Consider the following 26,984-nt stretch of genomic DNA (forward strand, 5'->3'; position numbering starts at 1 on the left):
TACCTTAATATTACATGCCAGAGCTTTGCCATCGTCTCCTTTAAGCATCAGCTTCATTCCTCGAAGGGATTCCATGGCTTTTATAAAGTCAGTTGACTCCTGGTATTGTATAAAGGCTTCGAATGTTTGCAAGCCAAAGTTGAAACCCCCAAAGCTCCCACCTGTCATCACTTCTCGGTAGGGGTCAAGCATGGGGATATCCACATTCTTGATCTTCCCAAAACTCTCAAAGACTACTCGGAGGATCTCCTCACAGGGCTTCTCTCCACTGGAACCTTTAGGTGCAAACCACTTACAGGGCAAGCCTTCAAAGTAGATAGAATCAGGGCTCTTATCATGGTCTTGTTCTTCAGCTCCCTCAATCACTGAGGCCTCTTTCCCTTTCGGGAAGTGTTCCCACTCTCCCTGGGCATCTGTCGCTACTACTTTTAAGTCAGTTTTCAAACCATTAAGCTTGATGATCTTCCCATGTAACTTGGCTTTCAGGATCTGAACCAGACTTCGTGTTTCAGCCTCACCCTCAAATCGGATGAAGTCTTTCGTACTCTTGGAGAGTCGCACTGTGGTGAACTGGTCAGGGCAAATCAGACTTTTCAGTTGGTCAAGAACTTCCCAGTTAGAGAAGGGCCTCACAGGTTCTATACATTCTGGGAGCAACACGTTGATCATTAATTTTGCTATAGGCTTGAGGTAGAGGTGCTGAGCAGCACAGAGCTCTGTTGCCTCAGAGTTATCATAAACCACTGTGACTGTCATGGTGTCCTCACACCACCTTAGAGGACAAAAGAGAAAAATTTAATACAGATGGAGCAAAACACAGATTGGGACTGTGAAATGGTGTTACCATTGCTAGTCTTAGATCCAACAGATAGAGGGAAAACATACTAAGAGTAGAATTAACATAGTACCTTATAGCTCTTGAAACTAATAAGCAATTATAGTAGGGTTATAGGATACAAGGTTAACCAAAACAGCCAATGGCATGCCTATATGCCAACAACAAAGTTTAATTAGATATTTAAAGCATGATTCCAATTCAAGTATGGTGGCTTCTGCCTGCAATCCCAGCACTCAAGAAACAGAGACACTTGGATTGCTATGACTTTGAGTACATCTTGACCTAAATAGTTCCAGATTCTCCTGAACTACTAAAATGAGACCCTTTCTTAACTCCCCCTTCCCCCAGCAACAACAGCAAAACCCATGATGCATTTATATTAGCACCAAATCCATGAAATGATTAGGCAGAAATCTAACAAAAATCTGCAAAAGATCTATACAAAAGAAACTACAAAACTCTGATGAAAAATATCAAAGAACTAAGTATGTGCAGTAAATCAATAAGAAGGATCAACATGTCAATTCTTTCCAACTAGATCTGTATGTTAAACATAACCCCAATAGAAATCTTGACAAGTTATTTTCTGGATCAAATATAAATTCTAAGGCCAGCACATGGTGGCCCACACCTTTAATCCAAGCATTCTGGAGGCAAAAGCAGGCAGAACTCTGTGAATTCAAGGCAAACCTGGTTTACACAAAGGGTTCCAGGCCAGTTAGGGCTATATAATGAGACCCTGCCTCAAAAGAAAAAGAAAAAGGATTCTAAAATTTAGACAAAAGACAAAGACCTAAAATAACCAACTTAGCATTGAAGGATTGGGGCGGGGGGGGTTGAATGACACTCTCTGACTTCAAAAGTAATCTAACACCATAGTTGTTAAGATAAGATGGTACATATCAACGAAAAGACAAGTAGATGTATGGAACAGGACAGAAAACTCAGAAATAGATTCACATAAAGTTTATGAATGTATAAAGAAGTTAGCCAAGGTAATCTTTTCAATGACTAATGCTGGAACAATAGACATCTAATCTAAATATGGGCCAAAATGGGCTGAAAAGATGGTTCAGATATTTTTTTTAATTTTTATTAGGTAATTTCCTTATTTACATTTCCAATGCTATCCCAAAAGTCCCCCATACCCTCCCCCCCACTCCCCTACCCACCCACTCCCCCTTTTTGGCCCTGGGATTCCCCTATTCTGGGGCATATAAAGTTTGCAAGTCCAATGGGCCTCTCTTTCCAGTGATGGCCGACTAGGCCATCTTTTGATACATATGCAGCTAGAGACAAGATGGTTCAGATATTAAGAACCTCTCTGCTCTTGCAGAGGACCAAAGTTCAGTTGGCTCAAAATGGACTGTAACTCCACCTCCAGGTGATATTACACCCACCTCTGCACTACACAAGCAACTAGACTCCTTCATACATATCACCACACATGGCCACACATAACTAATAACAATTTTTAAATGAACCTGTTGCAGGATATTTGATCATTCTGTGAACCCTGAGATTGTATTACTTATTGGAAAAACCTGTTTCTAGTTGTGGTGTGGCTTATCCATTAGCACACACATTTAATCCCTCCGGTTGGAATACTGGCATGCCCTTAGTGTGTACCTTTAATCCCAAACAATGAAGGTAAAGTTTGTAGAAGGAAGTACCCATGTTTGAAAGGGGTGTCTAATTGAATGGCAGACAAAGTGACAAATCAGAGAAAAATTTGACAGAATAGGATACACCCAACTCTCACAAGAAGAGAGAGGAAAAAGGGAAGCTAGTTCAGGGGCAGTGCAGAGAGAAAGAGGCAGGCAGTTTTCCTGGGAGAGTTTTACAGAGACAGGTTGAAGAGAAACGAAGCTAGACACAGAGGAAGACAGAGTGAGCCAGAGAATTAGAAGGAGCCTAAAGAGTAGAACAGATTGCCAAAGTGAGTATGAGGCCAAGAGAAGCCAGCTTGAATCAGTTAGTTTGGAGAGCAGTTTTGAGCCAGAAAAGCAGAGTTGAACCAGACATCCAGAGCTCAGAAAGCTCAGAGCTGATTAACAGCAAGTCTATGAGGCTGAAAACATTGTAGGCCTAGATTAGAATGTATGGAGGTTAGAAGCTTCCAGGACTAGGCCTAGGTTAGCAGACTGAGGCAGTAAGCTTCTGAGATAACAATTATCACAGGTGAATAAAAGTTACTTTTACAGGAGCTAGCCAAACAGGTTTGGGGATGTAGCTGAGAGATAGAACATTTTCCTACCATGTGTATAGCCCTAAATTTGATTCCAACAACAATAGAAAAATGGACAAAATATCTTAACAGATGTCTCCCCAAATTATACTGATGAAAAAATAATTTTAAATAGTGCCTCTCATAGATTAATTTAAAAGTGTAGGTTATATTTTTAAATAGCTTAACAGAGATTAATTCCTAAATTATTTTAGTACAGATTTTTTTGTGTGATGTCAGGAAATAAACCAAAGCCCTTGCACACACAAGACTAGTACTTTACCACTGAACTACATCCCAGCTCTTAGATTTAATATTCAGAAATCATCAAATCAAGATTCAGAAATCAAGAATGCTTTGGAGAAAAAATGAATTACTATAAAAGATAACCTGATTTTCCCAAGAAGACCTGACTGTCAATATTTAAAATTTTTCATTTTATTACTTTCTGTGTATGAGTATTTTGCCCACATGTATGTCTGTTGCACCATGTGTGGGCAGTACCCATGGATCCCAGAAGATACAGTTAGATCCCCTGCAACTGGAGTTACAAACAGTTGTGAGCCATCATGTAGGTCCTGAGAATCAAACGTAGGCATTCTGGAAAAGCAGGCAGCCCTTTAACTGGAGCCAATTCTCCAGCATTGTCAGTCATTTTTAAAATGACCTCTGAAAATCTCAGGTAAGGCAATTAAAAAAGAGAAAGGAGATAGATATCCAGGTGGAAGGGAGAAAGTCAAATCACCCATTTGCACATAACATTATCTGATATACAGAAAAGCCTAAAGACTACCAAAATATGTTAGAATTGATAGACAAGTTACAGAATGCAAAATCAATATATAAAAGTTAGTACTGAGGGCTAAAGAGATGGCTCAGCAACTCAGAACACTTGCTGCTCTTGTAGAGAGGACCAGGACGTTAGGTTCTCAGCATCCACATAGCAATTCACAACCATCTGCAACTCCAGTAACAGGGGATCTGATGCCTCCACTAACACCAGGCATGCATGTGGTGCACTGACATACATGTATGCAAAACACTCATACACACAGAATTAAAAATAAATATTAATCTTCTTTCTTTATTTTTGAGATACGTGCACACTACACAGGCCAGGCTGATCTGGAATTCATTATGTACACCATACTAGCCTTGAGCTACTTGAAGTCACAGAGATCCACCTGCCCCTGCCTCCTGAGTGCTGGGATGAAAGACATACCAACAAAAACAAATCTGGCTTATATTCCTATACAACAATGAACAAACTGAAAAATCAAGAAGATGAATTCATTTGCAACACCTATAAAGATACCTAGAAATTAACTTAGAGGTTAAAGAACTCTACAATCAAATCTATAAAAGACTGATGAAAGAAACTGAAACACACACATCACAGAGAGACATATAGACAGAGACAGACAGACAGACAATGACAGCCTGGAATGCTCCTGGACTGGAAAAATTCATATTCTTGACATAGCTATATTGTTCAACATAATCTATAGATTCAATGCAGCATCCATCAAAATAACAAGGGCATCCTTCACAGAAACAAGAGGAAACACCCTTAAAACTTGTATGGAGCTGCAAAAAAATCCTGCCAAAGTAATTCTGAGCAAAACCTAACATGACAAAGCTGGAGACATAATAATATGTGATTTCAAAACATGTTATATAAAACTACTGTAGCCAAAGCAGCATGCTACTAGCATAAAAGCAAACACATTGATCAATACAACAGAATAGAGGACCCAGAAATAACTGATTTTTTTTCAAGGCACCAAAAAATACTTTGGAAAAAGTCTCTTCAATAAATGGTGCTTGGATATTACTATATATAGTAGGATGTATATCAGTCTTCTCAAAACACTTGAAATAGAACCAGAGCTAGAACATGACACAGATGTCTCCCAACTGGGAATATGTCCAAAGAAATGAAGTCAGTATGTCAAGAAGCACTCTCATTCTTCCTGCAGAATTAACTTGGGTGCTCATAGAATGGAGGATGGTTGCAGAATATTCAGTATATAAGCACAATGGAATATTATCACACTCTAAAAAGAATGAAATCCTGTCATTTCCACAACTAGGAAAAGCTAGGAAATATTATGTTAAATGAAATAAGCTGGGAATACAACGAAGCTGAATACCTACTTTCATAGAAATGGAAAGTAGAATGGTAGTTAGCACAGGCTGAGAAGAATAGAGGAAGAGGGACTGGAGAGAAGGTGGTTAGTGTACATACAGTACCGTTGACTAGCCAAGATAATCATTACTGTTCTATTGAACAGTAGGGCAACTATAGAGAAGAAAAAATTAATTGTATATTTCAAAACACCCAGTAGGTCAGGTTTTAAATATTCTCCACCCAAAGAAATGGTGCATGTCTGAGGAGATGGCCATATCATACTCTAATTTGATCATTACACATTGCATGCATATATTGCAATGTCAAATTATGTCCTTTGAATACATATAATTGTACTTTTAGCTTTAAAATTATGTGCCAATTAAAATTTTTAACTTTTTAAATGCCCCCTTTCAAGTCATCACAACTGCAATTCTCAAATTCCAATTTTCCTAAGACTGCAATAACAAAAACAGTTGTTCTTGCCCCTTCTCTAGTCATAGACTCTAGATCTTAAAATTAAATGCATGTGGATATTTCATTTTCAATTACTTTCTGGGAATAAAAAGCTAATTTTCAATTCTTATTTAAAAATCTGTCAAGGGCCTAGGACTCACCAACTAATCGGATTTTTGCATATATCATACTTTCAGTGCTACAGCCATGCCGTGGGAAATTAGTGGAACAGCTGGCGCATAGCTGCAAACAATCAACTCCATTGTGGCACCTGTTCTTGAAGGGTGCCTCAGACATGATTAGGGGGAGCAGAGAAAGAGACAGACACACACACACAAAGAGAAGCAGGGAGACAGAGAGATGGACAGACAGACAGACAGACACACACACACACACACACACACAGAGACAAGAGACAGAAAGAGACAGACAAGAGAGAAAGAGGCAGAGGGTTGGGGTGAGGAAACTTAATCAAAATGTATTGCATGAAAGGATTTTTAAATAAAAATAAGGAAAAACAAACAAGGGGGGAAGAAAGAATGAAAAAAAGGAGGAAGGAAGGAGGAAGGGAAGAGAGGGAGGTGTATTTACTGATAAGATGGAGTAACCATGATAGTTTTTAGAGGAAAGATGCTGCAGAAAAATTAATATTTTCAAAATGAGATATAATAAACTTGAATAATATAAACACGTATGTATGTCTACAAACACACATACATAAAGCTTGGAAATATATTGTACTGGCTATTTTTGTGTCAACTTGACACAGCTGGAGTTATCACAGAGAAAGGAGCTTCAGTTGAGGAAATGCCTCCAAGAGATCCAACTGTAAGGCATTTTCTCAATTTGTGATCAAGGGGGAAAGGCCCCTTGTGGGTGGGACCATCTCTGGGCTGGTAGTCTTGGGCTCTATAAGAGAGCAGGCTGAGCAAGCCAGGGGAGGCAAGCCAGTAAAGAACATCCCTCCATGGCCTCTGCATCAGCTCCTGCTTTCTGACCTGCTTGAGTTCCAGTCCTGACTTCCTTTGGTGATGAACAGCAGTATGGAAGTGTAAGCCGAATAAACCCTTTCCTCCCCAACTTGCTTCTTGGTCATGATGTTTGTGCAGGAATAGAAACCCTGACTAAGACAAATTGGTACCAGGAGTGGGGTATTCCTGTGACAACCTGACCATGTTTTGGGGAGGACTGTGGAAGGACTTTGGAACTTTGGACTTGAAGATCCATTCGTTGTTAAGTGCTCTGTCAGATGTTGTGTAGGAGCTTGGAAGATAATGTTGAGAACAGTGCAGAAGATGGAGGTCTGGTTTGTGAAATTTCAGAGGGAAAATTAAAGACTCTTTTCAGGGCCATTGCTGTTTTGATTGTGAAGATTTTGTAGTTCTGGTTAGCTGGGGCTGAAGAATCAGCTGTGATTAACAAGATACCAGAACTACTAAAGCAAAAACTTTGCATTACTGGGACTATTGATGCTGGTTAGCTGGAGCTAAGAAATTAGCGGTGATTAAGAAGAGACCAGCATCGTTGAGGTGACATCTTCTGGGAAGTGTTTTCTGAAAGCACAAAGAGGCTGTGTTCCAGAGATAGGCAAGGTTGTACTCCTTCTGCAGCGGGACTTGGTAATGTGTAAGGGTCACCCAGGTGGTACTGGTTTTGAAGGCATGAAGGGGTCATGCAGAGGAGCTGAGGCTCGGCACTGTGAGAGGCCATGGAAGGCCATTGGTGAAGGTGCAGCCTCAGTTGCAATTGAAGGCCCAGGACTGAAGGGGTCATGCAGTGTTTTGGAGATGCCAGTACCATGAGATGACCACCAAGAGCAGCAGCAGCAGTGGAGTACAGGCATCTGGAGCCCAGAGGACGACGTGTGTGCTACAAAGGGCATGGCTGGAGAAGTGACCCAAGCCCTTGGAGGAGCCCAGAAGATCGTGAGTTGGATCCCAGACGTTGGACGGTTGGAAATTGATTTTTGCTTTGATTGTGACTGTGCCCTGATATTTTCCCTCTTGAAGGAAGAAACTGTTTTAGTGGAGCCCACAGTTAAGAGACTTTTAATTGTAAAAAGACTTTGGATTTTAAAAGAGTTGGATATTTTAAAGAGATTGAAAATTTAAGAATATGTAAAAACTGTGGGACTTTTAAAGTTATTTAGATCTTGGGGATGAATAAGAATGTAAGGGTTGAGGCTTACTAGTGATGTGTTTGTGTGTCAAGTTGACAAGGGGTCAATTGTACTGGCTATTTTTGTGTCAACTTGACACAGCTGGAGTTATCACAGAGAAAGGAGCTTCAGTTGAGGAAATGCCTCCAAGAGATCCAACTGTAAGGCATTTTCTCAATTTGTGATCAAGGGGGAAAGGCCCCTTGTGGGTGGGACCATCTCTGGGCTGGTAGTCTTGGGCTCTATAAGAGAGCAGGCTGAGCAAGCCAGGGGAGGCAAGCCAGTAAAGAACATCCCTCCATGGCCTCTGCATCAGCTCCTGCTTTCTGACCTGCTTGAGTTCCAGTCCTGACTTCCTTTGGTGATGAACAGCAGTATGGAAGTGTAAGCCGAATAAACCCTTTCCTCCCCAACTTGCTTCTTGGTCATGATGTTTGTGCAGGAATAGAAACCCTGACTAAGACATATATACATCACATTGTTAACAATACTTCCTCTAGAAAGTGGATTGGAAGTAGAGAAGAATAATTTCCCCTTTTTTGCCTTGCATATTTTATCCACTTATTATTTGTTCATTCATTCAGTTGTGCTAGAAATGGAATCCAGAACCTCTTACATGTTAGAGAAGCAGCCTCTCACAGAGCAGATACCTAGAAGCAATCGCCAACTGCAGATACAAACTTGTCTAGGAAAATTAATACAACAGTCCCCTTTCTACCCCCAATGCAGCCCTCTATGTGTCATCACTAGCATCTGATTCCAGAATTGAAGGTTATATGAGTCATGACTGAAGCCTGGGAGATTGGAATGAAATTCTTAGAAACAAAGGGTCACATGGCAACTGTACTACTAGCTATATCACAGGTTGTGCAGGTGATTTTTAGAACACTGCTTTATTGATTTGGGTTGGGAGTGTGGCACAGTGGTAGAAAGCTTTGTCTAGCATGCCAGTGGCCCTGGGTTCTATCCCCAGTACCAGGAAGACATAAAGACTGCTTGATAGAGACATGATTGATGTATAATATTATCCATTTTATAACATAAACTGAACAAATGTTTTGGTTTTGTTTGTTTGTTTGTTTGTTTTTTGTTTTTCGAGACAGGGTTTCTCTGTGTAGCCCTGACTGTCCTGGAACTCACTCTGTAGACCAGGCTGGCCTTGAACTCAGAAATTCGCCTGCCTCTGCCTCCCAAGTGCTGGGATTAAAGGCGTGCGCCACCACCACCTGGCTTGAACAAATGTTTTTAATAAGTCTTGACACATGTATATACACTTTCAGAAAAACCATCGCCATGATCATGATAGTGGAAATAACCATTATTTTCACAAATTTTCTTGTGCCTTTTTGTAATCCTCCTGCCTTTGGCAATCACTCAGCTCTCTGCAAATTCACAACCTGTTTAAGAATATGTATTTCTTTAAAAAATTATATATTAATACACTAGCAAGTGCTTTCTTCAAAATCAGAATACTTTCCCGGTTCCAAAGTCAATGCGATAATCCTTATTTAATTAAATCTGTTAGAGAACCCTACTTCACTCTTAAAAATAGGTCTATAAACGTTTTTAGCTTTCTCTTCACATGGTCCTTGCTTTTTAAAAATAATCTCTATTTTATATGAGTTTTAAAAAAAAGATTTATTATATATAAAGTGTTCTGCCTGCATGTACACTTATATGGCAGAAGAGGGCACCAGATCTCATTACAGATACTTGTGAGCCACCATGTGGTTAATGGAAATTGAGCTCAGGACCTCTGGAAGAGCAGCCAGTGCTCTTAACCTCTGAGCCATCTCTCCAGCCCCTGCACCCCCCATTTTTTTGAAACAATTTTTTTAATGTAGTTCTAGCTTCCCTGAAACTTGCTCTGTAGACCAGGCTGTCCTGGAGAGATAGAGTTTGTTATATATTAACCAAAATACAGGTACAAGTGGAATTTCTGAAATCAAGAAGTTATTAGGCTATGACATAAAACTGACTGTAAAAGCCAAATTTGCCTTCCAATTTTGTGTTTAAGCAGGACGTGCTTCTGAACATTCAACGGTTAACTGACCACTTGCCAATTGCATTTACGGTTGGCTCAGTAAGCTAAAATCCATGCTTGTTACTGTTAACTGAGCCAAGAAACTGTAGCTGGGTAGATCACAGTACTTGGGAGAACTTACTAATGTTTCCTAAATCAACATAGTAATAAACTGCCTCCTAAATTCTTATCTTTATATCCAATAGATTAGTGTGCCTCTCAACCCTCACCAAAGACGCTTCTCTTTGCAATTGATGGTGATTAATGCAGAGAGTTAATATGCAAGGAAGAGACTAGTGTATTCTGCTCTAGATGGTAAAACTATATCATACCCCCTCCTCCCAAGGCTCTGAAATCATTGTGGAAGATGAATGGAAACTGTAAGAGCTAGCTGTAGTGAATGTCTGCAGTGAAACCATATTTTCTGTACACGACAGCTCTATTGCACACATGAACTCACAGCTGTTGTGATAGCACACAGAAAAGCTGCACAAGCCAGACAAATGCCCAGCGTGGAATGGGAAGGTGGTCAGTAAGCCATCATTACCTCCTTTAGCTGAGGAGCCAATAGAAGTTGATAGTTTCTAGGAGATGTCGAGTCACTTTCCTGAAGAGATGTGACCCCTGAGAGCCTATTCAAAAGGTGGTCCCATACCCATGCACATACCGGCAGCACTGAGGAGACTAGGTTAGTTTATGAAAGAAAAAAAAAACCACATGAAGTTGGAAAGAAATATTGGTGGGAGATTTGGGGGAAGAAATAAGAGGGGAAATGCATGGAGAATGAAGGTGGATTTGATGATTTACCTTTTAAAATACAGAAGTTAAATTTAAAAAGAAATCATGGGCTGAACAGACACAAGAAACCTTGCTTCATTTGGCAGTGGCAGTAGAATGAATTGCCACTGGTCTCATCCTTTTCATCAATCACTGTCATGCTCATAGACCAATTTACTCAAAAGGTTTAAGAGCCTAGTATAAACCACATCCTCATGCTTGTCTCCAAGACCTCATGTTAATACCTTAAGATAAAACACAGTACAACTTTAAAAGTCCTCTAGCATTTAAAAAAAAAAAAAAACCAGATGCTTTAAAAGTTCAAGGCCTCTTTTCGGTGGGCTCTCGTAAAATTAAAGACAAGTTAAGAACTTACTCCATAAAGGAAGAACCAGTGCATCAGAGTAATCATACTTAAGCAAGACCAAAGCCACAGAGTAGCTAATGGCTGACATCTGGAACTCCATCTTCTGGGCTTCAAAGGGCTTAGATAACCTCACTTCAGCTCTGTTAACACACACTTTGACTGATAGGTTTAGACACACTCCGCTTCATACTGTGAGACCCCGACTTGGAGCGTTTCTCCCTAGAAGGTAAAGCCCCTGGACGTTCCCCAAGCTTGTTTTCCCTGATCTCTAAAAATACAGCCAGAAAGAAGCTCTTTGTTCTCTATAGCCAGCAAAAAGCCTTTTTGTATCTACAACCATAGATGCCTGCCTTCCTGTGCCGAGGACACTGAGATAAAAATTCAGAAAGAACTCACTCCCCACTCCTGCCTTGTAAATTTCACCAAGGACACCCGGGAGAGAAGAACTCTCCTCCCAACTCCTCCCAATTCCTCAGCTAGCTGTTAAAAGCCCCCTACTGTCACCACTCGGAGTTGAACTCCCCTGTCCTGCAAGGCGGAAGGAGTTCGTCCTCAGCTAGCTGATAATAAAACCTCTTGCAGTTTGCATCAGGTGTAGTTTTCTCTCGAGTCATTGGGGTGCTGACCAGCTCATCCCGGCACTTGAGCAGAGGCCCAGCTTCGGGGGTCTTACAATATGTTCCACTGTCCTTGGAGGATATCCCACAATCCTGAAATCTCGAATATCCTGGGGTCTCCGCTGAGGCTTCACCTTCACCAATGGCCTCTCAGAACCTTTTTGGGGCAACTCCAAACCTGCCACAAGACACCAAGCCTCAGCTGCTCTCCATGACCCCATTCATCCTTTCAAATCAGAACCACATAGGTGACCATTACATGCTGACAAGTTCATCTGTTGGCTTGAGATGCCAATGTGGCTCCTCTGATTCACAGCTTTTGTGTTCTGACTGTGAGAAAATACTTCCCAGAAGATTTCACCTTGAGTGTACTCATTTCTTATTACCCACAACTGATTCTTCAGCCCCAGCTGATTCACACTCATTGTCTCTGTGAAACACAAGGTTTCACCTTAGTGATGCTGTTCACTTGTTAATCATACTGACTCTTCAGCCTCAGCTGACCAACAATCACAGATTCTTAATCCAAAATATAACACAAATGCCCTCAATAGAGTCTTTGCTTCTATCTGGAACTTCACAATCCAAGCCTCCATGTCCCATGTTTGCATGTCCCTATCTTCTAAGCTCCCAGTAAAACAGCCCATTAAGCTCTGAGTATACTGTTTTTTTCAGTTTAAAGTGCCCAAATCGTCTTTAATCCTCTAACAAAATAGTCCAGAGACTATTTTGGTAAGGTTCTGGTAAGGTTCATAATGAAACCAACGCCACTCCTGGTGCTAATATCTGTTCTAGTTTGCTTTCTTGCTGCTCTGATAAATCACTGACCATAAACAACTTGGGGAGGAAAGGGTGTGTTTGGCTGACATGTCCAGTCCATCACTGAACAAAGTCAGGGCACGAACGTAAACCGGCTGTGCAATATCGTTATTTGTGGGCTAATTAGAATGAAGTGATTTTCTCAATGGCCCATATAGTTTAAAAAGTATGGTTGCTGTACAGTGCTTACCCAGCATGCACTCTAGCAGTATCCTGTTGTTGTTGCTGGTTGGTTGGTTTGGTTTGGGTTTTTTGAATCAGGGTTTTCCCACATAGTCCTGGTTGTCCTAGAATTTGTTAATATAGACGAGGCTAGCCTCAAACACAAGGCCATCAGCCTGCCTCTGCCTCCCAAGTGCTGGCATTAAAGGTGTGCATCACTCCAGCTGGCTTTACCAGTATCGTGTGTCTAGGGTTTTCTTGGACTATTGTACACAACATGCTTCCAATGTTAAAAAGTCTCTGGGAGATTCCTAGGAACCATGGCTGCTTCCTTCACTCATCCAGCCTGTCTACCCTTCCACCATCTGCTCTTGCCTGCTTCTCTACCTAGTAGCAAAGCTGACTACATAAAAGCAGAATCAGAACTTAGGGAGAAGGAAACAGACTAGAGATGTTCACAGCCCAAAACAGGTTTGTAAATAGCAAGGCCAACTCAACAAATTCTTGCAGAGTTGACATCCAAAGTCACTCTCTCATTTCAGGACAGAGTAGAGAAATTCATCAGCTACTTCGTGTATTGATTAATTGATTTAGTGAAATTAGCTTTGAAAGATTAAAAACAATTTGTCATAGGAAAAGTACCCATCAGAAACCATCAGTTTTTTTTCTCACTATTGGGCATTTGCAGTCAGAATATTAGCAAGGACTTCTGAATGAAGGACATGCAAAAAAGTAACAACAGGAAAAGAATTGGGACAGTAGACAAAACTCAAGTCCCCTCTGAAAGCAGCCCTTTGCTGCCTTTCTTTCTTCTCCAGGCTTTGGAACCTTAATGTTATCGTTTTGAAAGCATCTAAGACATATAAAATTCTACCAACACATTTTGGAAGTCAGCAGGGCAGCCAACATTTATGTGGGTCAACCAACCTAGCCAAATGGCCAATCTGGCAAATACAGACTCTCCAGTAAGTCTTGCTCAAATACAAATATTCCAGAGCTCTTCAGTGAAGATGCTCACATATCTGGGCACATCACTAACCTAAACATCATTTCAAAAACCAACACTGACCATGTGCTCAGATCTTTGAATAACATCAAAATCACATCATTAAACTAAGCAGCACTCAGCTTTGCAATAATAGCCAATTTATGACCTTTTGTGAAATTCCCAGATTCTGATGGTCTGAAAGAACTCATATAAGACCCTGAGGCCCTCTGGACAGAAAAAAAGGGGATTTTAGAGACCCTATAGGCATTCAGGCATGACAGATTGGCAGCAATGAAATACTAAGAGAAAATCTTCTCTACCACTACTCCAACTCAACTGTAAGGCAGAGTTCAGTGTGGAGAGTCATAATTGTTAAATGAAGAAAACTGACGAGGACTGGTGGCACATGGCTTGTTATCCCAGTGATCAGGAGATGGACACAAAAGGATCACTAGTTCAAGGCCAGCATAGGATATATAACAAGATTCTGACTCAAAACCAAAACCCAAACAAAAGAGAATAGGAGGGCATGGAAAGGGAGGGAACCCAGGAAAGGAGAAAAACAGACTCATTAATTTATCTCCGTGCAAATTAATTTTCTTTATGCACAAAGTCCCATCCCCAGAACCACATAAACCACGCATGGCAGACATGGATATGGAATCCCAGCATTCAGGAGATAGAGACAGGAAGGCCAGAAGTTCAAGTTCACCCTTGAATATATAGGGAATCTAAGGCCATTTGAGGCCAGCCTGGGATACATGACAGTATATCTCAACAAACAACCAATAAACAAATAAATAAGCAAACAAACTAAGTGTTTACATGACTCTGCATGCTACCTTGTTGTAATCTGTGAACCCATGATAGCAAGGAAGGCAGCTGGTTAAAAACTATATGTACAAAGCAGCTGGAAGACCTGTCTGACAAGTCCTTTAGTCGTTTTTTTCCCCATCTTTAGCACTTTATTGGGAAACACCTTTTCTCAACACCTCCAGCCAAGAAAGCTGCTGTCTATCTTGGATTAATTTACCATGATGCTGTAGACCTACTACTTTCATTAATTCACATAGGGAAGGAAAAAAAAGGCCAACACGGATTTAAAGGAATGTGGCTGAGTATCTGCCAGGCTCTTGCTTCACTCCTTGAATAATCTGAGTATTATTCGTGGGAAATGCTTATCACAACATTGCCAGTGCTTTGCAGCTTGTAGCTTCGGTCTGAAAATTACCAGCAAAATTCCTGTCTACCAGTCGCCACCTACAGGGGAAAGGCCACCTTTACGACAGAGTGGACTCAATGGGTTTCTGAGCGCTTGTCTCCCAACCTTTCTAAAACCCCAAAGTGAACTTATTCAAATCCAAGTCTCATGGAATAGGATATATTACCCAATACCTTATGCAGAAAATGTGTCAAAGAAGAAAATATCACAGAGGCCACGATTCATGGGAACTCTTCATGGCGAGCACTGTGCTGTGGCATCCTAAGCAAGGGACACTGTCAGAGAGAAACAGGGACAAAGTCAAAAGTGAAAGAAGTGATTTACACATAAATAACACATTTATCATGTTTACCATGGACAGCTTGTAAGATTTATACAGTTGTACCTACACATTGCCACACATTGCCACTCTCCAAGATTTACACCTGCTTGATTAACAATTGCAGATATTGATGTGTGAAAATTATATAGAAGGAGATTCTCTATGGGGGTTACTATAACTTTGGTTAGTATCCTAATTATCTTTGACTGTCAACTTGCTATATAACCTAGAGTCATTTGAGAGGAAAACCTTAATTGAGGAGTTGCCTGCATTATACTCACACTCACTCGGGGGTTTGTCTTGATTACTAATTGATGCAAGGAGCCCCAGCCCACTGCAGGCAGCACCATCCCTAGGCAATAGGGCTTGTGTTGTGTGAGAAGGCATGAGCTTGTGAGTTAGCAAGTAATATTCATTTATGGTTTCCATTTCACATTCCTGCCATGGGATCCTGCCTTAGCTTCTCTCAATAATACATTGTGACCTGGAAGTAGAAGCCAAATAAACGCTTTCCTCCTCTAAGTTGCTGTCTGTCGTAGTGTTTTATCACAGCAACAGAATGAAACTAGAATGGTTAGCTATTCCTTCCCTTTAGGGATTTGTGTGTGTGCATTTCTTTTCCCCGATAGAGTCTCCCTATGTAGCCCTGGTTAGCCTGGAATTCACTATGCAACACAGCTGATCTTAAGCTCACCATCCTTCTGCCTCACCCTCATAAACTCTTGGGATTTCAGGCCAGAGCCATTATGCCTGGCTCCATTTCTTTTCCTAAAAGGACACACTACCCCTTTTAAAAGACTATTAGACTATTATTATTAGAATGTACACTTAGCATGAAAAGCTCTGTGCAGAGCTTTTAAAGATTGTTTCTTCAAACTATGCTATGTCAAAGGTCAGGAATAATCGTGTCCAGCTCCTTACCTATTGTCAAATTGGTCTCCTGGAACATTAAGGCAAAGAATCAGGCCATCGGCAGAATCCCCATGCCTGACTCCTTTACAGCCCTGCTCACGCTGGATCATTATCATTTTAGGTGTGATGTCTATGCTAGTATATTTTGACACCCCAAAGCACCTTTAATTTGCATTTAATTTTATGTGGGCTCAAGCTCTGCCAACCTAAGATGCATATTCAACTGCCTATTCATTGTCTCCAGTGAAACTTTTCCTTGGCATCTCAGCAAAACAAGAGCACCCGAACGCCTAATTCCCATCCCCCAATCCTGCCCTCCACTTCACACCGGCTCCTTCCCACCCAATAATTTTCATTTCCCTAAGTCTAGGCACCTCCACCCAGGGCATCAGCTGAAAACATAGGAGTTAGCTAGCCCTCTCGCCGTCTCCATTTCAATCCCTTCACCTTGAGTATATATTCTAAACCCATTGCCCATTTGTTGCTCCCTCCTAGGCCTGATCTTCTACCACCCTGACCTGAATCATTCTGGAAGCTTCCTAACTAGCCTTTCTTCTTCTATCCTTACCCTAGATAAGTGCCAACATGATTTAAAACAAAAATTTTCACATTTTTTTTGAGACAGGCATGTATACCATAGCCAAGGCTGGCCTAAAATTCATAGTATAACCCAGGCTCAAACTCACAGCAACCCTTCTGCTCACAGGAATGCCTCCTGAGTGTCGGGATGAATGAACAATGGGAGTAATTCAGATGTGCCTACCAATCCCCTACTCCCTTAGACACATTGGGAGCCGGAGTGGTGTGTTGTAATGAGCTCACCCTCGAAGAACTGAGTCAAAAAGAGACAGAAATTAGGACGAGTAACTGGAACCAGATGTGTGTGCCACCATGTCTGACTTAAAATACCCTAAACCGGATCATGTTAGATATCTGCTCAAAACCCTCCAGTGGCTTCCAACCATGCCTTAAAGGAAATCTAAACTTCTTACCTTCGAAATGTGCCTTCTGCCTGCTTCTGTCGATGCCTTCCACCTCCTTGTCCCCCTGAGCTTCCTCTCCACCCCAGTCCCTTAGCTTCTTTACTGGACACAAGACATTAGGCACAGTGCTTATGACTTGCCTGGCTCCTTTGCTTTTCTGATTTGACTCAAATGCCTGGTCTCCTCCTCAGAGATGCTATTCCTGAACAGTTAAAAGAGCACTGTTCTTATAACATCAAAGCCACCTAATCACAATGCATCGTTATCAACTTGTATTCAGAGTCCCTTTCCTTCATCCTCTCAAGTGTCATAAGAGCATGGAATGTATGCCTGCTTCATCAGTATTACCCCAGAGCCTAAAACAGCTGGAAGGCAGGAGAAACTCAATAGGGCCAAAGCTAAGTTAAACAGCGACTTTGCCTGACAGCTTCTTTCCAAAGATGTTACTTCTGTATTTAGAATCCCACACCAGCATCTCAAGGCCAATGTGCAACAACAATGCAGGCTAACATGCCTTTTTAGACTAGAGCTATTAACACTAATGAACAATGAGAGTAAATCAGGTGTACCTACCAATCACCTACCCCGTTAGACATTGGGAGCTGGAGTGGTATGTTATAATGAGCTCACCCTCGAAGAATTGAGTCAAAAAGAGACAGAAATTAGGGTGAGTAACTGGAACCTGATGCAGAAAACACCACAAGAGGACTAGAACACTTTGCACCACAGATTAGCAATGATGCTATTAACATTTCTCCACATGAAATGCTAGATGGTTTGAGAATGTTCTTTGTAGGTTTTAAATGTGCCACTATTGTTCCCTTCAAGAGCAATGGTATGTGCAGGAGAGCAATTTTACTTGACATAACAGTTGTACTATAGTATACAAGTCATCACTATTTGGTAAGCAGGGGCCACTAATGTTAAATGCCCTGCAGTTCCTGGACAGACTTGTATAATGTTGTTCAATGCTAACACAGAAATGGCTTATACCTAGCTAGAACACAGAGTGTGGTATGGGTCTAGGAAGATGGTTCCATGGGTAAAGCACACAAGTGCAAGGATATGAGTTCAGATCCCCATAACCCATGTATACCTGGACACAGTACTGTGTTTCTACAACTCCAATATTCCTGTGGTGAGATGGGAGATAGAGGCAAGAGACTCCTCAAAAGCTCAAGGAACAGCTAGTCTGACAAATGCAATACTCAATAACATGAGACTGTCCTAAAACAAGGTAGAAGCTGAGGACTGATACCCAAGGCTGTCTTCGGACTGCCACATATGTGCTGTGGTGTGGCATGCATGTACTCTCCTCTCACACACATGAACATATGCAAATATCATACACACACAAAAGACTTAAATGCTTTCAGAGATTTCTAGGTTAATAATTTGAGCATGCTATTCTTTAAAATATTTTGGTTCTTTTGGGGGGTGATTATAATATAATTACATCATTCCCCCCTCCAAACTAGCATGACATTTTTAATTGTTTTTTTTCCTGTATTTTACCCTGAAAATGTGTTTTGTTTTGTTTTGTTTTTTTTACATTTTGACCTAGATCCTATATTCATTCAGTATGCAGCACAGAGAAAACTAGTGTCTAAGAAAAGAATAAAGATTCAACAGAATGTGTCAGAATAGAACAGGCTTTCAGTCCCAGGCCCGAGAAAAGAAGCTGCCTGGGGATGATGCTCAGTTCCTGGCAGGCAGCTCTTCCATGATGAAATATGCCGCCTGCCAGCAAGCTGGGCCTATGTTCATTCCACATGGATAGTGCTATGGGAAGTCGGCTGGCAAGTTCCTGATTGCACAGTGAGGCAAGAGGGTAATCTTGAATTGGAATCTTCTAGGTAGGGCTTGGTTCCCTCGGACGAGTGTCCAGAGACTCCAGGGCCATGAGAAAGGAAATGCAGAGACTGAACAAGAGAAGCTACTGCCCCAGCTGAAGGGGTTCACTCTGTGAAGCTCATTCTTGTGTGTGTGAGATCACCCAGGCCTTTGAGACTTCCAAGATAAGCTAAAGGTCTTGGTTTTTACTGAGATCATCAGTTTTTCAGTGCTGACCTTCCCTCCACCAAGTCAGTTGCTTTTCCAAGTAGTATAGGCTGCCGAGCATGGTAACTTACACCCTAAATCCCAACACTGAAAGTCAGAGGCAGATGGATCTCTGTGAATTCAAACCTAGCCTGGTCTACATGTCAACACCCTGTCTCAAACATAAAACAAAACAGAAATCAAATCATATAGGCTAAAGCCTACTCATTAGGGGCAGGTTTTCTCACAAAGCACCTAGCTTCCTTTTCCTATACAGTAGACCCAAGAATCTACTCAGTTGCATGCATTTGGTACTCCCTAGGGGTTTAGAGAGATCAAAAACAATAATTAAGTACACTCACTCCTGAACAAGATCCTCAGGAAAAAAAAAAGAGGAAAGAGACATAGGCCCAGGGACCCAGGGAAGTCACACAATTTTTACTTCTGTCATATTGTTTCTTGCTTAGAGATTATGAATATGCCAGACTGAAGATATGGCTCGGTGAATAGAGAAAGCATTTGCCATGCAAGTGTGAGGACCCGAGTGACGGAGCTCCAGAGCCCACGCGATGCTGGGTGTGGCAGCACGTCAGTAATTTCAGTGTACTTGCAGTGAGATAAACCTGGAAGCTCTCAGGCTAGCTAGCCTGGCATGCCAAGGATGGAACAACAAAAAGACCTGATCTCAAACAAGGTAGAGGTGAGGACAGATAACTGAGGTTGTCCTCTGGGCTCCACACATTTACTGTGACATGCGTACATGTACACACTCAAGATAAGTAACTTCTCAGCAGGCTCAATTTATTACACCAAACCACAAATTCTCCTTAAGGCACTAAAAACAAGACCCTCCCCACCTCAGCCCCCCTAATGGGTATCATATCTCTATGCTCATATCCCCATTCTAGTTGATCCAGACTTCTTTGAGGTCTTCCAAAGATGAAGATTCCCCTCATCAAATATGCCCACTCATACAAACTTTACTTCAAAGTCTTCTTCATGGAACCTTTATAGTGGCAGGAAAAAAAAATCAACAACCAAAATGCGTTCAAGTTCAAGTAGTTCTGGTTTGAAATGCCATCAAGTAGCTAGGGGATTTTCTTGGGTCTGTTACCTGTTTGAACTGTAGAAGATCCACATGGAATATCCCTTGTCCAAAATGTTTGAGCTCACAACTGTCTCTATAGAAGAAGATATCTTTTTGTTTTGGTTTGTTTTTTGTTTTTGGAGACAGGGTTTGTCTGTATAGCCCTGGCTGTCCTGGAACTCACTTTGTAGACCAGGCTGGCCTCGAACTTAGAAATCCACCTGCCTCTGCCTCCCGAGTGCTGGGATATCTTGAGGGTGAAATGCAGATAGAAACACAGAGCTTGTTCATGTTTCCCATGCGTGTTGTATGCATAGCCTCAAGGTAATTTTATACAATATTGTTAATGCAGCTTCCTTTACAGCAGCCCAGCACATGAGGACATATGTGGACTTTTCCACCTGTGGTACCACGACAGTATTCAAAAGGCTCCAAATTTTGGAGTGTTTTAGATTTCTGATTTTTGGATTTGAGATACTCAACCCCTAATAGTGACCAGTACTTATCTTACAGAGGATTTCCTGTTTCTTATCTTTTATGTGTACTTAAGACAGGGTCTCATGCAGCTCAACTAGCCTCCAATCTACCAAGAAGGACTTTAATCCTTCTGTCTCTACCTGAGTGCTAGAATAATAATAATCATTAGCTAGCATGCTCTCTCTCTCTCTCTCTCTCTCTCTCTCTCTCTCTCTCTCTCTCTGATTGTATGTGTGCTTTTTTTTTGAAGAATCACATGAAATGAGCAAATACTTAGCCCCAAATAAGCATTGAATTATTATTATTATTATTATATTGTTATTATTGCTACTACTACTCAATTTTCACTGGACTTCCTTAATATGTCCCAGTCCTTATACTGTCTCTTCTGAGAAATGCTCCCTATAGTCCATGTAGTCCATGTTGACTTCAACTGTGACCTGCCTCCAACTGCAACTAAGCTTTTAAGCTTCTTAAAAAGCCAGGAATATGCTGGAAAAAAAAATCTGTAGACCTGAATGGAGATTGGATCTGAATTCTTAAACTACCACTACCAATAAAACTCTTCTCTCAACTACTCATAGTTAATGTCTTCTCTCAACTACTCATAGTTAATGTCTTCTCTCAACTACTCATAGTTAATGTCTTCTCTCAACTACTCATAGTTAATGTCTTCTCTCAACTACTCATAGTTAATGTCTTCTCTCAACTACTCATAGTTAATGTCTTCTCTCAACTACTCATAGTTAATGTCTTCTGAGGAAGGAAGAGTCAGTTTTTGTTAAGGGTCCTGCATGCTGCAGTGGATGGTCCCCAAGCCATGATTATCTAAGCAGCACAAATTGACTCTATGGGTTATTTTTTTAAGAGAACATGGTGTTGGGAGTCTGAGAAGAATTAGGAGGAATAATGGGGTAAATATGATTAAAAGGCTTCATATGCATGGTATGAAATTCTCAAAGGATTAATAAAATACTATTTCGCCGAGCTTTAATCCCAGCACTTGGGAGTCAGAGGCGGGAGGATTTCTGAGTTCAAGGCCAGTCTGGTCTACAGAGTGAGTTCCAGGACAGCCAGAGATATATAGAGAAACCCTGTCTCGAAAAACCAAAAAACAAACAAACCAAACAACAGAAAAATAAAATATTATTTCTTTAAAAGGATTCTATAATTATAATTAAAGTAAGATTTCTTTTACATCCTGAAAAAAACCGTAAGTTCCTTTCTCTGACAAAAGCAGGGCTGCATGCTGGGAAAATAAAAGGCATAGCTATCCTTAACAGCAAAGAGCTTCTTCTTCTTCTTCTTCTGCTTCTTCTTCTTCTTCTTCTTCTTCTTCTTCTTCTTCTTCTTCTTCTCTCTCTCTCTCTCTCTCTCTCTCTCTCTCTCTCTCTCTCTCTCTAACGTGTACACACACACACACACACACCATCAACAAGCCTCACCATTCTTTGATGACACATGGATCCAGTAAAAGGCTACACTTTATCTGAGTATGATATGAAAAATAGACCAATGAGCCACACTTTTCTTGTGTGATATTTGGTTAAGAATAAATGGGAGACCTCGAGACTACCTACTGCAGAAGATGGTTTCTGCATGCCCTACTCTCTACCTTATACTTCCTCTTCAAGTCAGCCCCAGCCATCCTCTGACGGGTATAGCAGCTGGTATTCCCTGGGCACCAATGCCTGGAGGCTCATTCCACTTTTCCGTGTGCTTTACAAGAACTGAAGTAAAAAACACTTTCATGGAAGTTACCCCATGCTTCAAGTTACTCCATCCTTTTGAGAGGATACACTCCCCACACAGGAATAAAAAACAGAACACAGAAATATGCGGCTACCAGCCGGGCGTGATGGTGCACGCCTTTAGTCCCAGCACTTGGGAGACAGAGGCAGGTGGATTTCTGAGTTCAAGGCCAGCCTGGTGAGTTCCAGGACAGCCAGGGCTATACAGACAAACCCTGTCTCCAAAAACCAAACCAAAAAAAAAAAAAAAGAAAGAAAGAAATAGAAAAAGAAAAAAAGAAAGAAAGAAATATGTGGCTACCAGAATCACACATGCTTTTTAAAATTTTCTTTTAAAAAACTGAATTTGAGAGATCCCCACTACATTTTCACAATTGAAAAGGCATCCCTATCAATTATACTTCACAATCTTACAGTATTTCAACAGTATGAGGTTTCAAAGTTAGATCTGAGACAGGAAGAACATCAGGTAAAATGGGTACCATCTTTGAAACCCTGTGGGAAATAAAAAGACCCAGATAGTCTCCATACTGCAATTCAGAGTCCCAGGGTTCCAATCAACACATGTTTAGAGTTAGTGGCATTCAAAAGTGGTCAGGTAGTGACTGGTTTCAAATTCACAATAAGCAGGTGTTAAATGTAAAAATGGTACTAGTCCCAGTGACCAACATGCTCAGAGACAGCAGTATCCAAGACATGAGGCTACCCAACTTGCTTTCTTCCCTGATACTTCTGCCCATCTACTCAAAGCTCAAGACTATGCATTCCAAAGGCTTCACCCTGCTTTCTTGGGTCAAATTAGAAGCAGTTTAATTCCATCCACGGTAGGAACCTCACAAGGCCCTTGGTGGTCATCAGTGGGCAGAGGCAACGGACCCTGGGTAGTGGTTAACTGGAATGAATGCCACTGAAGCAGATTGAGAACCAGAGCCCTTGGCTTTTGCATACAGCAGGGAGGAGGGCATCCTTCAGCTTTCCTAAGCAATCTAGTACACCCTAAGGAAAAGCTTCCAGTGACCTCAGCTGCAGCAGCGACCACAGCGCCCCCTAGTGCGGCACCAAGACCCAAGAGAGCAGCCGAATGGATCCAAGGGGGAAAGCCTAGGGGCATCTCTAGAAAACCTGGTTTCCAACTAGAGCAGGCCTGGCTACCTGGGTTCTCTCCAAAACCCCTCCCAAGTCCTCACTCAGGGTCCAGCGCGGCCCTGCCTCCCAGGCACCCAAGACTCCGGTAGGCCAGGGCGGCCGGCCAACCGGGACGCAGAAGGACGCAGCCGCCTGGTCGATTCTCAGAAGGGGGGGGGGGGGCGGTTATCGGGCGCCTCCGCAGCCGCTGTACCTTCACGCTTGGCTCCGCTGGGGTAGCGGTACGGCCCACCGCTCCTGCCGCCGCCGCCTCCCTCCAGCCGCCGCAGTGTCAACGATCAACCCTCCTGGTCGCTCTCTGCCACTGCCGCGGGCGAGGCCAGCTGTTGAATGGCTCAGGTCGCGACACAGAGTCGTCCTCGCCGCATCCGAGAAGGCGACGCAGGCGCGCGCGCTTGTGCCAACGCCCCGAGCGCTCCTCGCCCCGCTGCAGGCCCCGTGAGCTTCCAGGTGGCTGCCTCCTGCCTCCTGGCTGGGGGCTACAGGGTGCAGGTTTGCACGCCTGCACGCTCCTTTCCGTTGGTGGGCTCCTGCGGACCAATTGACTCCCCTCGAGAGCTCCGCCCCCTTCGCTGCCATCCCTTGACTTGCCGGCAGAACCAATGGCAACCACCGACTAGACCCGCCCCTTGGATTTCCCAGGGCCAATCGCCTTCTCCCGAGCAAGCATTAAAGTAACCCCGCCCCTCCTGTACAGCCAAGCAAGGGCCAAAGTTAATTCCATTGCAAGGTTCTAACAAGCTCAAGGTTTTGTCCAGTTTACTCACCACCCACCCCACTGCCTAATTATGTGATTTAGAGACTGCAGACACCACCAACACCCACCCACCCACTACACACACACACACACACACACACACAGCACAGTGCTACAGGCCTTTAATCCCAGCAAAGGCAGAGGCAGGCAGATGTATGAGTTCAAGACCAGCCTGTCTACAAAGTGAGTTCCAGGACAGCCAGGGCTACACAGAGAAACCCTGTCTCGAAAAAGAACAAGCACAAGAAAAAAAAAAAAGCGAGAGAGAGAGAGAGAGAGAGAGAGAGAGAGAGAGAGAGAGAGCCAAGACTGGGGGAGGTGGGGGGATGCAAGCATGAGGACCCAGCTCAGATCTGTAGCAAGGGTGTAAAAGTTGGAATGTGGTAGGGTGAGTTTGCAATTCCCATTGCAAAGGGAATGGGAATTAGGCCAGAGGTGGTGTTACTGTGTGGCTTTCTGGACCTTGCTGTTCAGCCAGGCTAGCTAGGCAATTGGTGAGTTTCAGGTTCAGTGAGAGACCCACAAAATAAGTGAGAGTCTCACAAAATAAGGAACAAAGCAATCAAGAAGACACCCGATGTTGGCCTGTAGCCTCCACACACTTGTGCACACATACACATTTTTTACAAGAGAAAAAAAAAGTATCACGGAGAGACTTACCCACCGTCATAGCTGAGAACTAGCCACTCTCTTGACCAGATCTTCCCCATCAAAAAGTCAGCAAGAACCTAGGAGAACACCCACTGGTTGTGGGTTTATTTTCTTCTTGTCCAGTATCCAGTACAGGAGCTTAGACCCTGTATGCTGGGAAACTTCCAGGGACCAGGCACCAAGACTCCCTAACTCTGCGATGGTCACTTTGGTCTCTGGCCTTCTAGCCTGAGGATAAGCAAAGGTAGCCTTGCCTCTCCTTCTCCATGGTTTTCTAACAGTTTAAAGACCATTCTCCTGGCCCATGTTCCAAGACACAAATTGAGGGTCTTGTCTGAATGTAAGCCAATTGCCTTAAATCTTTTGAAAACAGATACCAGGAACTAAGTGTCCCTTCCAACCCTTGCCCAGATGACATTTCTTTGAGTTCATCAACATGGAATTCACTTTCTCAGATGACAAATCACAAAGTTGACACTTATTAGATTTACTGCCAACTCCTTCCCTGGGGAGGTTCTCACAGCAGCAGCTGTCACAGGGCTGGTTTTGCTTGATTACCTGGTGTGGGGGTTAATGTTAATTTCACTCACTTCCGTCAAGACCCCTGCTGCTCACTCTGGCCTAAATAAATCTTCCCCCCTGCTTGATGATCCGACTCTCATCCTCTTTACACAATTGCCTCAGAGCCCCTGGGCGACTTGTATGCTTCTGGCTGGGAAGGTTCCCAACACTGAGTGTTGCCCTTGTCCATTTCACAGCGGAAGCTACAACTCTGGTTCTAAAATACAATAGGGTCCCCACACTGCATCCCCACTTAAAGGCCCATCACAGCTGCTAATGTTTTCCCACTACCCTCTTGCCTCCAGTGCTCTTAGAATAAAGTCCCAACCCACTGCACTGCTTGTAAAACCCTTTGTAATCTGGAATCTGGTCTCACCTGTCCAGCCTCATTCCTAGCTATTCTACTGCCATCTCAGAACACTTTACACTTTTTTTTAAATGGATCTTGGTTTTGTTTTTGGTGGTGGTGGTGGTGGTAGTTTTTTGGTTTGGTTTGGTTTGGTCCACCCCCCCACCCCACCCCCAGAAAGGGTTTCTCTGTTTAGTCCTGGCTGTCCTGGAACTCACTTTGTAGACCAGGCTGGCCTCGAACTCAGAAATTCGCCTGCCTCTGCCTCCTAAGTGCTGGGATTAAAGGCGTGTGCCACCACGCCTGGCTCTCAGAGCACTTTATACTTCTAATATAAATTCCTATTGTTTTTCCAGTGAGCTATGTTATCTTGCATGCCTATTATACAAAGTCTAGAATAAGTTGATCCTTATCAACCTCTGCCTGACCTACAAATCATAGATGTATCTTTTTTATGCACTGTGCAAATATGTGCAGATATGTAATTATTTGAGATGTGCTCTCATTATGTGTCAAATCTGGGATAAAAAATGTGTATGATTAAAATAATGTATATGATCTAGAGTTGAATACCCCATAGCTTAGGCATAATACACTTTTGTGCATTGATGTTCTTGTAAAATACAAACAAATTCAAATGCGTAGAAGGGGGGTTCCTCGGTCAGGAGCTCCTGAGGAGGATGTAAGTAATAACCCTGATTCCTTAGCACTGGAAAACAAACATCAAGGCTGCTAAATGGTTTTGGTTTGCTGGGGCCTGGATTAAACTCATGACTTCACACATGCCCAGGAAACACTTAAATACACCCAGGGGGGAGAACCCCCAGCAGCTAACTGTAAAGATTGTTTTAGACTTCAGATATGACCAAATGAATGAAGGGTTGGGAAAAAGTAACCACCTTTTCTTTCTCCCCTATTGAGGATCACTGGGTGATTATTAAAGTTTGGCATTTCACAAAGTTTGGCAACTTGAAGGCTAAAGATTATGGCTTTTTTTTCTTTCATATTCAGTTTAAATTTTAAAGCCTAAGTTATTAAAATGTTTTGTGTGGCTTTTTCTCCCTCATTTTGTGTCTCAGATCAAATAAGAAATTGATAGCATGTTGTAGCTGTTAATGGTCCAAAGAGCGAAGGCCTGAGCAGGAAGGTAAAATACATCAAAT

General features: G+C 42.3%; 1 protein-coding gene across 2 annotated transcripts in view; it reads right to left on the reverse strand.

Moving 5' to 3' along the window:
* LOC110286758 (A-kinase anchor protein 17B) overlaps positions 1-24,078 on the reverse strand; it is a 39,530-nt gene extending 15,452 nt beyond the window's left edge. The window contains exons 1-3 of one of the 2 annotated variants that reach the window (XM_021153335.2): positions 23,697-24,078; positions 14,959-15,060; positions 4-772 (exon numbers count right to left, since the gene is read on the reverse strand). In XM_021153335.2, coding sequence (XP_021008994.1) covers positions 4-756 — 753 coding nt within the window. In that variant the 5' untranslated portion in view covers positions 757-772; positions 14,959-15,060; positions 23,697-24,078. The remainder of the gene's footprint in view (positions 1-3; positions 773-14,958; positions 15,061-23,696) is intronic. The other variant, XM_085838177.1, reaches the window with a different exon arrangement.
* Between the last annotated feature and the right edge of the window lie 2,906 nt (positions 24,079-26,984).

This window comes from Mus caroli, unplaced genomic scaffold (genome assembly GCF_978045245.1).
Source record: "Mus caroli unplaced genomic scaffold, Mus_caroli_1 scaffold_5, whole genome shotgun sequence".
Lineage (NCBI taxonomy): Eukaryota > Metazoa > Chordata > Mammalia > Rodentia > Muridae > Mus > Mus caroli.